Source organism: Thamnophis elegans, chromosome 14 (genome assembly GCF_009769535.1).
Source record: "Thamnophis elegans isolate rThaEle1 chromosome 14, rThaEle1.pri, whole genome shotgun sequence".
Lineage (NCBI taxonomy): Eukaryota > Metazoa > Chordata > Lepidosauria > Squamata > Colubridae > Thamnophis > Thamnophis elegans.
The window spans coordinates 11,290,623-11,306,805 of record NC_045554.1 but is presented as its reverse complement, the minus strand read 5'-3'; the positions used below and the strand labels follow the sequence as shown (position 1 = coordinate 11,306,805).

The 16,183-nt window shown below is 44.0% G+C and overlaps 1 protein-coding gene across 4 annotated transcripts in view; it reads right to left on the bottom strand.

Annotated features, from left to right (window-relative positions):
* ABCA3 (ATP binding cassette subfamily A member 3) overlaps nt 1-16,183 on the bottom strand; it is an 88,269-nt gene that overhangs the window by 27,550 nt on the left and 44,536 nt on the right. For all 4 annotated transcript variants that reach the window (XM_032230960.1, XM_032230963.1, XM_032230961.1 and 1 more), the window contains exons 6-12: nt 12,665-12,939; nt 11,515-11,631; nt 9,611-9,731; nt 7,859-8,032; nt 6,784-6,965; nt 4,694-4,840; nt 1,614-1,743 (exon numbers count right to left, since the gene is read on the bottom strand). In XM_032230960.1, coding sequence (XP_032086851.1) covers nt 1,614-1,743; nt 4,694-4,840; nt 6,784-6,965; nt 7,859-8,032; nt 9,611-9,731; nt 11,515-11,631; nt 12,665-12,939 — 1,146 coding nt within the window. The remainder of the gene's footprint in view (nt 1-1,613; nt 1,744-4,693; nt 4,841-6,783; nt 6,966-7,858; nt 8,033-9,610; nt 9,732-11,514; nt 11,632-12,664; nt 12,940-16,183) is intronic.

Here is a 16,183-nt window from a genome sequence, read left to right as displayed (position 1 = left end):
CATTTTTCCATATGAAAAATTAAAATATACGATCGGGATTGCTTTGCTTACCATCTTACCATACACCTGTTTTGTTTCGCTGCCACCCTCCTTTCCTTTCCTTTCTTTTTCTCCCTCCCTCCCTTCTCTCCTTTCTTCTTTCCTCTCTCCTTTCCCTTTCCTCTCCCCTGCTGCTCTCTTCCCCTTCATACCCTCTCTCCTCCTCTTCCTATCCCTCCCAATCTTCCTCTCCTTTCCTCTTTCTTCTTTCCCTCTCCTCTCCCTCTCTCCTCCTCTTCCTATCCCTCCCAATCTTCCTCTCCTTTCCTCTTTCTTCTTTCCCTCTCCTCTCCCTCTCTTCTCTTCTCCTCTCCCTCTCTTCCTTTCCTCTTCTATTGTTGTGGTTGCCTCTTTTCCTCTTCAGTCTGGTGTATTTTCGGGATGGTATTCCAGCAAATACAAAGTTCTGACTTTATATTTACCAGTTTACATTCCCTTTTCCTCGTTATATTTTCCAGTCTGTTTTTTTGTCTCATTCTTTGAACATATAATTATGTATTAGTACTTTATTACTTTTCTAGTTCTCCCCTCTTCCCCCCTTTTTCATTTAGTAGTGTATCGTCTGGGCTTCTATTTCTCTCTCTTGCTTTAAGAAGTGAACTGAAGAAGCTTCTTGGATGAGAAGCGAAATGTCTTCAAGGAAAAAAAACAAAGAAAGTTCAGTTGCCTTTTGCAAAAAAGCACCTTGGGTCCAACTAGAATACATGATGGATTAAATTTGAGAGTCTTAAAAACCTTCCTTAACATAACTAAGCACCATCCCTCTTCCTCAGCAGTAAACATAACAATTACATGTACATTCTCCAAAAAGTTGCTGCCTTTTTCATGCTTGCTGACTAGTGGTGGGTTTCAAAAATTGTTCGAACCTACTCTGTGGGTGTGGCCTCCTTTGTGGGAGTGGCTTGCCACCCATGTGATCAGATGGGAGTGGCTTGCCGCCCATGTGACCGGATATGAAATTATGAATTAGTACTTAGGTCGGTCCAAGTAGCTATTCAGAAACTCTGGCACTGAAGCATGCAAGTCTTAAAGCTGTCAAGTTACAAGATCCTTGCACCCCTAACGCTTTAGAAAAAAAAAACTAGGGGTCTTCAAACCTGACAGCTTTAAGACTTGTGGACTTCAACTCTCAGAATTCCTCCTCCAGTCACGTTGGCTCAGGAACTCTGGCATTGAAGCATGCAAGTCTTAAAGCTGTCAAGGTACAAGATCCTTGCACTCCTAACCCTTTAGCAGTGGTGGGTTTCAAAAAATTTCGGAACCTCTTCTGTAGGTGTGGCCTGCTTTCCGGGTCCACTGGTGGAACCTCTTCTAACCGGTTCAGTAGATTTGACGAACCGGTTCTACCGAATAGGTGCGAACTGGTAGGAACCCGCCTGCTGCTGCTGACCCACAGTAGGTCAAACTCTGCTTCCAACCCTCCAATACAGGTAAGTTTTTCGTAGAACTCTGTTTAAAAGATAGTGCTTTCTTTTGTGTATAGGGGAATCGCTGGGATGCTGGGAAACAGAGGCTAACTGTCTGTTTAAATGATACGGTCTGAGTTGCAGATCCAAGCTGGGTCGAAGCCTCACCTGTCAGCATGGACAGCGTGGTGGTTTTCCCAGCCCCATTGTGTCCGAGAAGGATGGTGATTTGTCCTTCGTACATATTAAGAGTCAGTTCCTTCACCGCTTCTCTGGTTTTGTTTCCCACTTTGAATACCTGCAGACAGCCAAGAAAAAAGGATAAAGATATTTCCACAATAAAGATAAAGGTAAAGGTTCCCATCACACATGTCGTTACCTTGCCACCGAAGGTGGTTCCTATTTTTGAACTTGCATTCTTTACCTGCTTTCGAACTGCTAGATTGGCAGAAGCTGGGACAAATAACGGGAGTATCAAGCCTGCAGCGGTTCCTTTAAGAATCTTTGGCCTGCCACACTCTCTCTTCTAGCTTCATCTTTAGTATGCGTGTCCATTAAGGGGGGGAATAGCAAGGGGTAGAATGTGATGTTTTCAAAATAAAAAAATCCTTTCTAGAAGCTCAAGGTTATTCTTCGTCTCCGCACCTCTGCACCTGACCGGAACCAGCTGGGTGGAGATGCCAGCGCGGGAGAAGAAGAAGATTGGACCATGTGATGGATTTGTGGGTGTGTGGACAAGATCATGAACCTTCAACTGGGTGGAATCCCAGGAAATTCTTCAGAATTGGGATTCCACAGATGATTGCCAACATTTATTAAATTGGAACTTTAAGGATAGCTCTGCCTTGGATTCTGATTTAATTCTGCATGATATTTGGAACGCTGACATTGAGCTCACTCCCTTACGTGTCACTAGGGATTCGAACCGCCGAACCGCTGACCTTCTGATCGACAAGCTCGGCGTCTTAGCCTCTGAGCCACCGTGTCCCATTCTTTCTACAACAGATTCAGCAAAAATGCCCTAGACGTTTTACTGTATTCAAGTTATGCCCTTAAGAGTCAAATGACTGAAGGGGCATGAAAACAGGGCCCCCTACTGAAAAAAATGTGTATAGCTCAGGATTGAATTGTGAGGTCTTTGGTGTGCCCTGAGCTTGGAAGCTTTCTTGCAAACGTCTCACTACCCAACTAGGCAACATCATCCGAGCTAGAAGGGAGTAGAGTTTTCTCTTGTTTATATATAAGTGCCAATAGAAGAGACTACCATGGAAAAATAAGACCCAACTGGAAAATAAATCTTAGCGTGATTTTTCAGAATGCTCATAATATAAGTCCTACCCCCAAAATAAGCCCCAGTTAAGATTGTCAGCCAGATGGATGCATTTAGTGCCGTATTTCTCTGAAAATAAGATAACCAAAAAATAAGCTCTAATGCGTCTTTTGGAGCAAAAAATAACATAAGACCCGGTCTTATTTTGGGGGAAACATGATATTTGTAGCTCAGGGTTGAAGGGTAGGGTCCTCAGTGCTCCCTGACATTTTCTTGCAGACATTTCATTACCCAACTAGGGAACTTCATCAGTACTAGAGGGAAGTGGGGTTTGCTCTGTTTATACATAAGTGCCAATAGAAGAGACTATTTGCTGCTTAGGGGTTGAACTGTAGGGGCCCTCGGTGCTGCCTGAGCTTAGTTGTTTTCTTGCAAACATTTGATTACCCAAGTAGGTAACATCATCAGTGCTTAGAAGGGCGTCAGGAGTACAGAGTGTTATCCTGAGAGGCACTTCATGTTGCATAGATTTTTTTCCATGTGTCTCCCCATTTGATGCACCCATAACATGTATGTAGGAATCTCTTCCAGCTACTACCTATGTCAACAGAGTCACACAGAGAAGCAAGAAGAAGAAATAAATCCTTTCTGGAGGAATTCTGGAGCGTTGCATGTTCTCATCCACTTTTATGGGAGATCCGTAGCTCCCACCGCCAATAGGCGCCTTTCGTTTCCTTTTCTGGAAATCTCACATGATTTTACAAAGTTTGATTTTTCTCAAACCAGTGCATGTCTATTTTTCTTAGGAAGTGCTCTGACACTGACAAATCTGTCCAATAAAAGCAGCGGTCACCAAATGGTGAGAGAATTTTGGTGGTCCGCAGAAAAATCTTTGCATTTCTGCATTTTTAATATTGCACTAAATCAGGGATCCTCAAACTATGGCCCCTGGGCCAGATACGACCTGCCAAAACAATTAGTGTCACTCACGGATCGGATGGGGTCCTTCAGGCACTTAGCTTAGCTGCCTGTTTAGTAACTCCAGCCCTTCCCTCCCTCCCTCCCCAGGAGTACAGGCACTTCAGTGAGCAGTGCACCAAACTTCGGCCAGATCCCTCTGTTAGGAATATAATTCTAATGGTTGGGTTGGCAATATATAAATCATGTAACAATGCAATAACTGTGTTTTTAAATCATACTGTAAAATGTGATTGGTTGCTGTTTTCCTCAATTGGCCATAAGAGGGAGCCAGAACGACTGTTAGCTCTCTGTTCGTTAGATGCTGGGCTGATCTGATCTGAGTGTTTTGGAAGCTGGCTGCTAGAAAGTGCCGTGAGCTATTGTAAGTTTTGCAACTGCTAGCAAACTGAATACTGAACTGATTATATGATACTGGACTATGTTATTTGGATTATCCCTTAACTGAGAGACGTTGATGACTGACTGTCTTATCCGTGTATGACTTGGGCTGTTTGATGGACTCGGATACCTCTATTTCCACGAAAGTAAAAGCCTATTTAAACTGCAGTGTCTCTGTATGCTGGTTTGTGTGTTCTCCAACACAACTCTCACAATGCTTCGCTGAACGTACTCGCTCTCCCAACGGGGAGCTTAACACCTAACACCCTCAAAAGACAGAGTTTGCAGGGGGCAGATCTAATACCAGGCTGGCTACAAGACCAACATTCATTCTTGGCCATATTTGAGATTCCTATCTGCAATGGACAGCATAGTTAGGGTTCACCCCGGGCGCTTCTCTCCGTTAACAGGTGGCCAAGCTAAGTGCCTGAAGGACCCCATCCCGTCATTAATTCATATTAGTGGTCCACAGGATTTAAAATTATGAATTTAATAGTCCCTGAGGTCCGAAAGGTTGATGACCCCTGGGCTAAACAAACCTTCCTTAACAATCCACATCACCACAAACACATCCAGGATTTTGCACTTAGGAGGGAAGCAACCGGCAAAAGCAGCTCACCTTGGAAAGGTGTTTGATTTTGATGCCCGACACCAAATCCGAAGGCTCCTCCTCTATGAATTGACTTTTCAAAGCCTTCTCTGGATCTTCCTCCTCTTCCTTCTCTTTCCCCAGAACGGTCTGGGGACTCCCACACCAGTAAGAAGGCTAAAGGAAGAAAGAGAACCCATCATTCCTTTCCGAAAGACTGACCCAGGGAAGAAAATCAGAAGGAGCTTTCGAAAGTATGCACGCTCTCGTCCTCTCTGGAGGAGATGTCCATTGGGAATGGCTTTTAAAAGACAGCGAGCCATTTCTAAAGGCTGTGAAACCCACTTTTCAAAACGGAAAGCCATAGAGACGCTTTTCAAACATTGATATGCCCAAGTCCCAAATTCCGTACATTACTGCAAAATGCATTTCTAACTTCAATAGTCTATTGATTGATTGTCTGCCATTAAGCTAGTGTTAACTTTTAGTGACCCCCATAGGTAGTTTTTTCTACAGGAAAATTGTTCCTCAATCTGGTTAACAGTTTCTTACTTTTTATTAATTTCGTATGGTGAATTACAAAGTCTCCTATTCTCTACGGGTAAAACTTAGGTGGCTTAAATGCTCACAAAATAACTCCTATCGATGCTGTCAAAGCGGCGGCTAAAATTGTAAGGGCCATTTCCAACACACAGCTTGGAAAGTAGGTTTGTGAACTCTTCTCTCTGCTAAAAGAATTAACCCAAACATATACTGTCCAAGCAGGAACAGAAATAACTTCTTTGAGATAGGTGGCTTTAAAAATTAAACAAATAGATAGAGGATAGATGGATAGTTTTTGTAGATAGATAGATAGAGAGATAAAATAGATGCATAGATACCATGTTTCCCCGAAAATAGGACAGGGTCTTATTTTCTTCCTGAAATAAGCACTTGGCGTTATTTTTTGGAAGATATTATTTTTTATGTCCAGGAGGCAGCGAGCATGATCATCTCATGGTTGCTGCTGTGTTGCAATATTTTTGGGGAGGGCTTATTTTCAGGGGCAGGCTTATTTTAGCGCATGTGCTCAAAAGCTCAATTGGGTTTATTATCTGGGGAGGTCTTATTTTCAGGGAAACAGGGTAGTTATATGATAGATTGAATAATTAATAGATAGATAGATAAAGACAGACAGATAGATAGATAGATAGATAGATAGATAGATAGATAGATAGATAGATAGATAGATAGATAGATAGATAGATAGATTATAGATAGATGGATGATGATAGATAGATAGATAGATAGATAGATAGATAGATAGATAGATAGATAGATAGATAGATGTTGTGGCCCAGCAGGAGCTGTTGGAGCTGCCGACAGACTTCAATAGCGAGGGACCCTATGAGTCAACTCTGGGCAATGTGGAGGACCCTGGGCAAGGTTCAGACTCCGAGTAGGGACCAGAGAGGCTGGTTGGCCACCAGAAGGCACCTGAGGCATGGAGCAGTGGTGAAAACCAAAGGGAGTTTGTCCCTGACGTCAGGCCCTGGAGCAGTGGTGAAGACGTCAGGCCCTGGAGCAGTGGGGAGGAGCAAAGGGAGTTGGTCCCGGACGCCAAGCAGAGACGGGCGGATAAGCGCCGGCAGCAATTATGGAGACTTAGAACATAATCGGGCCCAGGTGGTTGTGATTAGGCTCCTCCCAAGAGAGTATATAAGAAGAGACTTTGGGAAGGAGACCTTTTGCAGGACACAACCATTTTACTAAAGCTGGAGAAGCTCTTGTGTGTATTTCTTATCTGTGGGAGTCTGGGTTGCTGCCAAAGTCTTGTCTGTGAGTAATTACTGTGAATAAAGTGCTTACAGTAACCTTGTGTAGGTGTGTCTCACTGTACGGAGGGGGGGTCAGAACAGATAGATAAAGATAGATAGATGGATGGATGGATGGATGGATAGATGATAGAGGTAGAGATAAATAGAGACAGACAGACTAACTGACAGACACAGACAGATAGAAATGGATGGATAGATGAAGAGAGAGACAGACACACACACAGAGAGAGAGAGAGATTAAAAGAGAAAGAGAGAGAGAGAGAGACAGAGAGACAAAGAGAGAGAGAGATGCCCAATGCTTACCATGACGAAGAAATACCAGGGTTGTGGAATGCCATATTCTCCAGGGAACACATTCTCCATATACCAAGCAACCAAGCCATAGATGCAAGAATCCAGGAGAAGCATACCCAGGACATGAGCCATTGTGAAGTTATCATCTACGCTCACAGCTTTCATCAGGTTTCCCCACTGTATCCCCGTGCCTGGAAAATACAAGCTTTTATTTAGTTCCTTATTTAATTAAATTTATATGCCAGTCATTTCCGCCGTAAGCTGATTCTCAGCTGTTTACAGATCCTGAGCAGCAGAAAAGCAGTTAAAATTTTAAAACTCTGCAAATATTTTAAACTGCAAATTTGGAAGTGCAAACTGTTAAAACTCATGCAACAAGGATTTCTTTTATATATATCTCTCTCTGTGTCTTATCTATCCTATCGATACCTTACCTTATCTACCCATCTATCCATCCATACATCTATCTTCCTCTCAGTGGTGGGTTGCCAATTTTTTTTTACTACCAGTTCAGGTACACTCCCATGCGCGACACTTCTGTGCATGCGCAGAAGTGTCTGGGCGGGTGAGCAGAGCCTCCCACCACCGCTACCGGTTCGGCTGATCCGGGCCGAACTGGGAGCAACCCACCTCTGCTTTCTATCCATTCATCTATCTTTCTATCTTTCTGTCTTTCTGTCCATCCATCCTTCTATCCATCTCTGTCTCTCTCTGTCTCTGTCTCTCTCTCTCTCTGTCTTTGTCTCTTTCTCTCTCTCTCTCTCTCTCTCTCTCTCTGTGTCTCATCTATCCATCCATCTCTGGCTGGCTGACTGGCTGGGGAATTCTGGGAGTTGAAGTCCACACAACTTAAAAGTTGCCAAGGTTGAGAAACACTGATTTACAGCATGCTGGCTGGGGAATTCTGGGAGTTGAAGTCCACCCCTCTTAAAGTTACCAAGTTGGACGACTTTGCATATAGTGTAAATATATGAATGTGTATAATAATATTCCTGACAATGTAACCTCAGACATTGGCGTCCAAACCTACAGGGGACGGGAGGATGGGGAACATTGAAGGAAGAAGCCATCTCGCTCTGCTCACCTTTCCCTTCAAACATGCCGATCAGCTGTGCCCCCATAGCCATGGCGACGTTGGAGATCAGACAGGACGAGAGTTTCTGGCTGTGGGTCATGTGGTCGTAGCGGGGGGAGATAAAAAAGTACGGAATGTAGGAGAAAAAATAGAGGAAACCTCCCGCAGCTGCGGCTACATTGGCTGCAAACACAAAGTGGATATTGACTGTAAAAAGAATCAACGGGGCTTGGTGGTCGTTGGAGAGCCAATGCATTGGCGATAGATAGACCCAGGGCAATCTCAGGATGGCTGGAGGAGAGGGAAGGAAGAGGAAGAGGAGAGGGAGGAGGAGGAGGAGGAGGGGGGGGAGAAGGAGGAGGAGGGGGGAGGAGGAGGAGGAGAAGGGAAGGAGAAGGAGGAGGAGGGGGGAGGAGAAGGAGGGGGAGGAGGAGGGGGAGATGGGGACAACGCTGAGCAAAGATGGGGAATTTGGCATTGCACCGCTGGCTTCTTCTTCTTCTTTTAAATATAGTTTCAAAAGATTTTCATATGAAAGAGGAATGTAATATTATAAAAAGTGATTTAAAAAAAAAAGATAAAAGAAGTAGTAGAAAGGACAGTGCATGTAGGGAAGGGAAGGGGAAGGGGTAAAAGGAAAGAGAGATAAGGAGGGAGGGAGGAGGGAAGGAAGGAAGAAAAAAGGGAAAGAGGAAGAGAAGAGAAAGGGAGAGGCGGAGAGGAAAGGAGAGGGAAAGGAAAAAAGGAAAGGAAAAGAGGAAAGGAAGGAAAAGGAAAAGGAAAGGAGGAAAGGAAAGGAAAAGAGGAAAGGAAAGAAAGGGAAGGGAAGAAGGAAGGAGTAAAAGGAAATAGAGATAAGGAGGGAAGGGGGAGGGAAGGATGAAAGGAAGGAAAGAGGGAAAGAGGAAGAGAAGAGAAAGGGAGAGGGGGAGAGGAAAGGAGGAGAAGAGAGGGAAAGGAAAGGAAAAGAGGAAAGGAAGGGAAGGGGGAAGGGAAAGGAAAGGAAAGATTTCCCATTTGCTTTACGACAGTTACAAACAAATTCATTATCTCTCTTCCCTCTTTAAAATTACAACACAACTCTCTCCTGGCCTTTGAAAGACAAGTAAAATTTGTCTAGACATAGTACATATAAGGAGGGCGGAAAAGAATTCGGCTTCTGCCTATAGCCCACGTTTTCATTTTTTTTAAACACCGATTGCCCTGGTAAAGCAATGTGGATCAAGCATGATTAATACTCAGATGGAAGCCTAACCAGAGATTCCCAGAACAACGACAACACAACGTAAGGGATTTTTAAAATATGACTTATGTATTACTTTTATATAATAAGGGAAGATGGCAGCTTAGCCAGGATTGTGTGGCAATGGGGCAACCCTAACAGGAAGCCCATTGTCAGGGTAATGACAATTTAATAGCTGACCAGCTGCTCTAAGGTTGTAAACCGAGATGATGACATGAGGATGAGTCAGCAGGGTTACTGCCACTTTAAGAAGCTGTATATATAACGGAGGCCATGCGAGGGAATCTCTCTCTCCTTGTGTTCTATCTCCATTGTAGTTCTCGGTGTAGAGTTGAAGATCGATTCTTGCTTGGCACTTGCCTAACACGTGTATGTATGTATGTTTATATAAGTCTTGTATATAAACCACTGTTTGAAAGGCAAAACCTCTGTGTACTGTATTTTACTCCTGGGTTGTCTCAAAATAGTAGTCATACTGCGCACACACTGATACCCATTGTAGAAACCCCCTTGCTCACCTTTTGAGAAGAACGTGCTGACCATGAAGCTGAAGGAGATGGTTGAGATACAAAACATAGCCAGGAAAGTGAAGACCAGAGTTGGATCGCTCTTGACCAAGACTGCCCCCTCTCCACTCACCTGCAAAGATGGAAGCCTGTTAATAGGTTCTCCTACTCGAGGGGTGTCAAACTCAAGGCCCGTGGGGTGCTTAGATCTCTGCCCACAGGGAAACAGCAAGGGACCGCCCCATGGTGCCTCTGCTAGTGAAAATGGAACTCAGGGTGGCGGGGTGGGTGGCGCAGGCTCCTTTTCCGCTGGCAGAGGGCTATCAAAATAAACTAGAAACAAAACAAAAGGAGAACTGTTTCCCCTTTTCCATTTGAGCATTGAGGAAGGGACAGGAAAGGAGAAAGGGAAAGAGGAAAGACAACGGAAAAGGAAGGAAACATGGGAAGAGAGCAAGGAAGGAAAATAAGGAAAGAGGGGAAGGAAGAAGAAAGGAGAATGAAGAAGGAAGGAAGGAAGGAAGGTGTCAGTAGACCTGTGGACGTTGCCATGATTGGACCATCGGAAGGAAGGAAGGAAGGAAGGAAGATCAATAAACCTGTGGATGCTGCCATGATTGGGCCATCGGAAGGAAGGAAGGAAGGAAGATGCCAATAGACCTGTGGACGCTGCCATGATTGGGCCATCGGAAGGAAGGAAGCAAGGAAGGAAGGAAGGAAGGAAGGAAGGAAGGAAGGAAGGAAGGAAGGAAGGAAGGAAGGAAGGAAGGAAGGAAGATGTCAGTAGATCTGTGGACATTGCCATGATTAGGCCATAGGAAGGAAGGAAGGAAGGAAGGAAGGAAGGAAGGAAGGAAGGAAGGAAGGAAGGAAGGAAGATGTCAGTAGATCTGTGGACATTGCCATGATTAGGCCATAGGAAGGAAGGAAGGAAGGAAGGAAGGAAATAATGAGAGTGAGGGAAGTCCTGCCTTAGCACTTGGCCACCACAGGTACCCCCAATGAGTCCCGTGTCATGCCCCCCCATGGCCACGCCCCCCATCCCCAGCCATGGCCCACGCCCCAGCCCTCCAAGGTCAAACACAACCCTCATGTGGCCCTCCATGAAATCGAGGATGACACCACTCTCCTATTCTTTCAGGTCTCATCATTTCATAGGGACAGATAAATCTTAGAAATGGGGGTAGTGGAAGAAGGAGTTTCCCGAAAGCCCAAGTTGCCTTTTCCACTACAGGTAACTGTGATTTACGACCACAATTGAGCCCAACTCTTCTGTTGTTAAGTGAGACATTTGTTCACTGAGTTTTGCCCCATTTTCTTGCCACAGCCGTTAAGTGAATCATTGCAGTTTGTTACCACAAGCTGTAACCCAGTTGTTAAGTGAATCTGACTTTCCCTTTGTCAGAAGATCGCAAAAGGAGATGGTGTGGACACTTACAACCGTCATAAATATGAGTCAGTTGCCCAGGGGCTGACTTTCGATCCTGTGATCATGGGGAGGAGGCTGCCGGTGGGTGTAAATATGAAAAACGGTCCTAATTCACTTTTTCTCAGTGGCATTGTAGCTTTGTCACTGGAGTGATGCGGTGGCCTAGAGGCGGAGCTCTCACCTTATAATCAGGAGGCTGTGAGTTTGATTCCAGGTAGAAGCTGATATTTCTCTCTCTGGGCACAATGAGAATGCAGCTTCTGAACAAAACTCCTCAGTGGCAACAGGGAAAGGCATCCGGCCAGAAAACACTCAACTACATCCAGTTGCCCAGACTCCACCCCGCAAGGGATTATGGGGTCGTTAAATGAAGATGTTGTCCCTTTGCCACTAAATGAACTGTTGCAAGTCGAGGACCACCTGAGTTTGTTCATATATCTTCTTCAAAGGGTACGATTAAAAAAAGTAAGAAAACGAGGATGCTCACCTGGACACAGAAGAGGATGGTCACAAAGAAGATGGACACTAAGAGGAGGAGGAAGAAGAGGAGGAACCAAGCGCTCCAGTGTAGCCAGTTACTGAGTCCCATCATGCGCATGTACTCCTAGGGGCACAAAATTCCACAGGGAATGAGACGCAACTGCTAAGCAACAGGGAGGAGCAAAAACCCATCATTTATATTCTCACCCACCCACTTCACGGTCTGTTTCTTCTGTTCCCCTCTGGGGGGAGGTTGTGATCGCAGGACTGCTGGACTCTGGAACAGTTTTGATCCTTAGGCCACCTGTCTAGTAAACTCGCAGGATTTTGCTTTCCGCTATGTATGTGTATGCATTCATATATAACTTACTAGGCTGTGACATTTTTCTGTGTCATGTGTGTATGTGTATGTAGGTGGGTATATGCATAATGGTTATCTTTTGAGAGCTGAATGCAATGGAATTTTGTTTTAATATATGCTGATTAGGGTACATTTAAAGGGGCAATAAAGTTTCTATCCTATCCTATCCTACCCTCCCTCTGCCCTCCCCTCCCCTCTATTCATTCCATATTCTGTTTTCTGTTCTGTTCTACATTCTATTCTAATCTATTCTATCTACTCTACTCTATTCTATTCTATTCTATTTCATTCCCTTCCCTTCCATTCCCTTCCATTCCTGATTCTCTATTCTATTCTATTCCTGATTCTCTATTCTATTCTACTCTACTCTATTCTATCCATTTCCATTATTCTATTCTATTCCATTCCATCCCATTTCCTTCCATTCCAGATTCTCTATTCTATTCTATTCCTTTCCATTATTCTATTCTATTCTATTCCATTCCTTTCCATTTCCATTATTCCATTCCATTCCATTTCCTTCCATTCCAGATTCTCTATTCTATTCTATTCCATTCCTTTCCATTATTCTATTCTATTCTATTCTATTCTATTCTATTCCATTCCTTTCCATTTCCTTCCATTCCAGATTCTCTATTCTATTCCATTCCTTTCCATTATTCTATTCTATTCTATTCCATTCCTTTCCATTTCCATTATTCTATTCTATTCCACTGTATTCTATTCCACTCCTGATTCTCTATTCTATTCTATTCTATTCTACCCTACCCTGCCCGAGAGCAGATCCTTCTGTTACCTTCAGCTTCTTCTCCTTCTCATGTACCACTGCGCGGACAATGTTGAGGGAGGTGTAGGTGAAGCTCAGCATGAGTAGCAAGGGAAGATCATTCTGGATAGCCAGGAGGAAGAGGTCATTGACATAAGGGGGATAAGGAAAGCGCCGAATCCAAAAGTGGAAGCTGGAAGAATTCACCCGATCCAGAACATCGGAACTAGATGCGTTGGCATGGTACTGGATGATGGCCATGTCTACCACATGTTGCACTGCAAGGAAACCTTCACGGAAGTACCCTAGCAAAGCAAGAAGAAGAAGAAGAAGGATGCCATATAAAAAAGAGGTGGTATTCAATCCAGAACTTCAACAGGTAGCACCAATCATGTAGGGTCTCCTGCTAAAGCGGGGGGTTGGACTGGATGACCTATAAGGTCCCTTCCAACTCTGTTAATCTGATAAAGCTTGTCTGATTCCTCTAAAACGATAAAGCAACATATAGATTTTAAAACAGAAATATATTATTGGGGTATCTTACCAGAACAGTATAATAAAGGAAATACATATTTCATTTTACATGGGTTAAAAGCAGCAAGGATTGTGTTTGCACAGCCATGGGAAAATGAGATCCCTTCAGATGAAAGTGTCATATATATATATATATATATATATTAGAATGTGCAGTGATAGATAGACCAACACTTAAAGAAAAGGAAGAAATAGAATCTTTCCTAACATGGAACTTGTTTTGCCGATGGTTAACTAATAGAAACAGAAATTAAAGATTAAAAGGATAATTAACTATATAGGGATTTTTTTTAAAGCATAGATAAGCTAATTGTACTATCAAAGGTAAAGGTTGCCCTCGCACATGTGTGCTAGTCCTTCCCGACTCCAGGGGGCGGTGCTTATCTCCGTTTCAAAGCCAAAGAGCCAGCGCTGTCTGACGACATCTCCATGGTCATGTGGCCGGCGTGACTAAATGCTGAAGGTGCACAGAACATTGTTACCTTCCCACCAAAGGTGGTTCCTATTTTTCTACTTGCAATGTTACGTGCTTTCGAACTGCTAGGTTGGCAGAAGCTGGGGCAAGTAACGGGAGCTCACTCCATTATGCGGCACTAGGGATTCGAACCGCTGAACTGCCAACCTTTCTGATCGACAAGCTCAGCATCTTAGCCACTGAGTCCCTTTTAATTGTACTATTATGATGCGATTATTATTTATATGTACACTAGGATTACTACTACGAATATTGTAATTTCGTTGTATTTATTTTGTACAATGACAATAAAGACTATATTACTACTACTGTTGTTATATTCGTACTTAAAAACAATTGGACCCAGGAAACACGTTGCTCAGGGAGATAATTTTTCATGTATATTAAGAAAAATGTATTAATAAAACACACACACACGTCAAACATGATTAATATTTTGAAAGGAAACCATCTGAAACATCAAAGCTGTAAGCTCCAGTAATCCAAGGTCATATCAAAGAGAAAAGTATTAGGAGGACGCATTTTAATACTGCTGCCAAAAAAATGATATCATTCTGACTGTGTACTCATCAGAAGCCTAGCAAGATGAAGGACTCTTCATTGATTCAGTGTTTTGAAAACTTGATTGGCTTATTTGTCCTCTTCATTAGATTTATACCCCATCTTTAGTTCAAGGTGGCTTTGTTGTACATCTTCATTCTATCTCGAAACACCAACACGGTGAAGGATGTTGGGTTGAGGGACCACCAAAAGATATTCGCTCACTTTCTAAAACTATAGGTGTAATTCAGGGGTGGGTTCCTGCCAGTTCTAACCTCTTCTAGAGAAGAGGTTCCACAAATTTACAATGCCGTTTAGAACCAGTTCCAGCTCCCTCCCCCCACCCGCCCGCACATCATCAAGATGAAGAAAGAGCGGAGGAATTCTGGGAGTTGAAGTCCACAAGTCTTAAAGCTGTCAAGTTTGAACACCCCTTGGATTTTTTTTCCCTAAAGGGTTAGGGGTGCAAGGATCTTGTAACTTGACAGCTTTGAGACTTGCACACTTCAATGCCAGAGTTCCTGAGCCAACATGACTGGAGGAGAAATTCTGGGAGTTGAAGTCCACAAGTCTTAAAGCTGTCAAGTTTGAACACCCCTGGGTTTTTTTTTTCTAAAGTGTTAGGGGTGCAAGGGTCTTGTAACTTGATAGCTTTAAGACTTGCACACTTCAATGCCAGAGTTCCTGAGCCAACATTTTGGTTGCTAAGCAAGAGCGTTAAGTGATTTTCACCACATTTTACAAGTTGGCCACGCACACTCAGTCATATGGCTGGCAAGCCATTCCCACCCAGCCACATGGCCGGCAAGCCACTTCCACAAAGCAGGCCACACCTACAGAGGTTCTAAAAAAATTTGAAACCCACCACTGGTGTAATTCAACCTCGATTCTCATAACTCTAGTGAACACTTGAGCCACATTATCATATTTTGGGCCAACTTTGCCTTTAACAACAATGATCCCTGGGGTGGGGACAGTAGAAAGCATAGGTTCTAGAGACTTGTTAAGGGTTATGACACTTATGACGTTAAAATATATCTCCTGTTGTACAGAAAGAACTAAGTCCAGTCAGAAGTAGAAGACAGCACCATGTGTTTCCAGGTCCTCTTGAAGATCTGGTGATCTGTCATCCCCCCCATTGGAGGCTGAATCTGCGGGGGAAGATGAGCTGGAACCTGAGCGGACAGAGATTGAGAGGAAAATGGGGAAGGGCAGGGCAGGCCAGGGCCTTTCAGGATTAGGACAGCTTGTAGACAGGAACAGGGGCAAGATGAACATGAGAGACAGAACTCAGGCGAGGAGCAAGGACCACCCCCTCCTGATTCGAGAGCATGGAGAGTGGACAGAAGGCGAGAACAGTGCAGACTGAGCAGGATACTCAGGAGAAGAATGCCCCACCCAATGTCAACTTGTAAAACGTTTCCATGCTTATTATCAAGTTGACATGGAAAGAAAGCGAGGGAGAATTCCATGCATACTTTCGAACCAGGGTTGGATCTCAGATTTCTACAGCAATCATGTGAGGCGCGAGAAAGTTTACAACCTGCTGCATCACTTTGTTGGTGGATGTGATTTATGACACAGACTGAGGGGAGGGGAGACACAGGGACAAAGGTCAGACACCAATAACCGGGAATCAGATCTGGCTCTGCAGCAGATTATGCAAAAATGTTGCTCCTAATAAATGATTGGATTTCTTTTGAACTTTGTCTCGAGGCTCGTAAATTAATTAGGGCATCTTTTGGGGCCCTGACACCCATCTTCAGAAGGCACACCTGGGGAGGGGCATTTGTCAGGAACAAACGCTGAGTTCTTGAAGTGTTGAGTGCTGACATTTGAACTTCCCAAGAGCCCTTGAGTTCTTTCTGGACTAATTACCTGGATCCTTTCCTTCCTGAACTCCTTGATTTGCCCTGCTGGATGTATTGCTGTGCAGCCTTGGGGTACACAGCACTGGGCTGGACTAATTGCAGCCAGAGGCTGCTTGAGGTGCGTGGGTT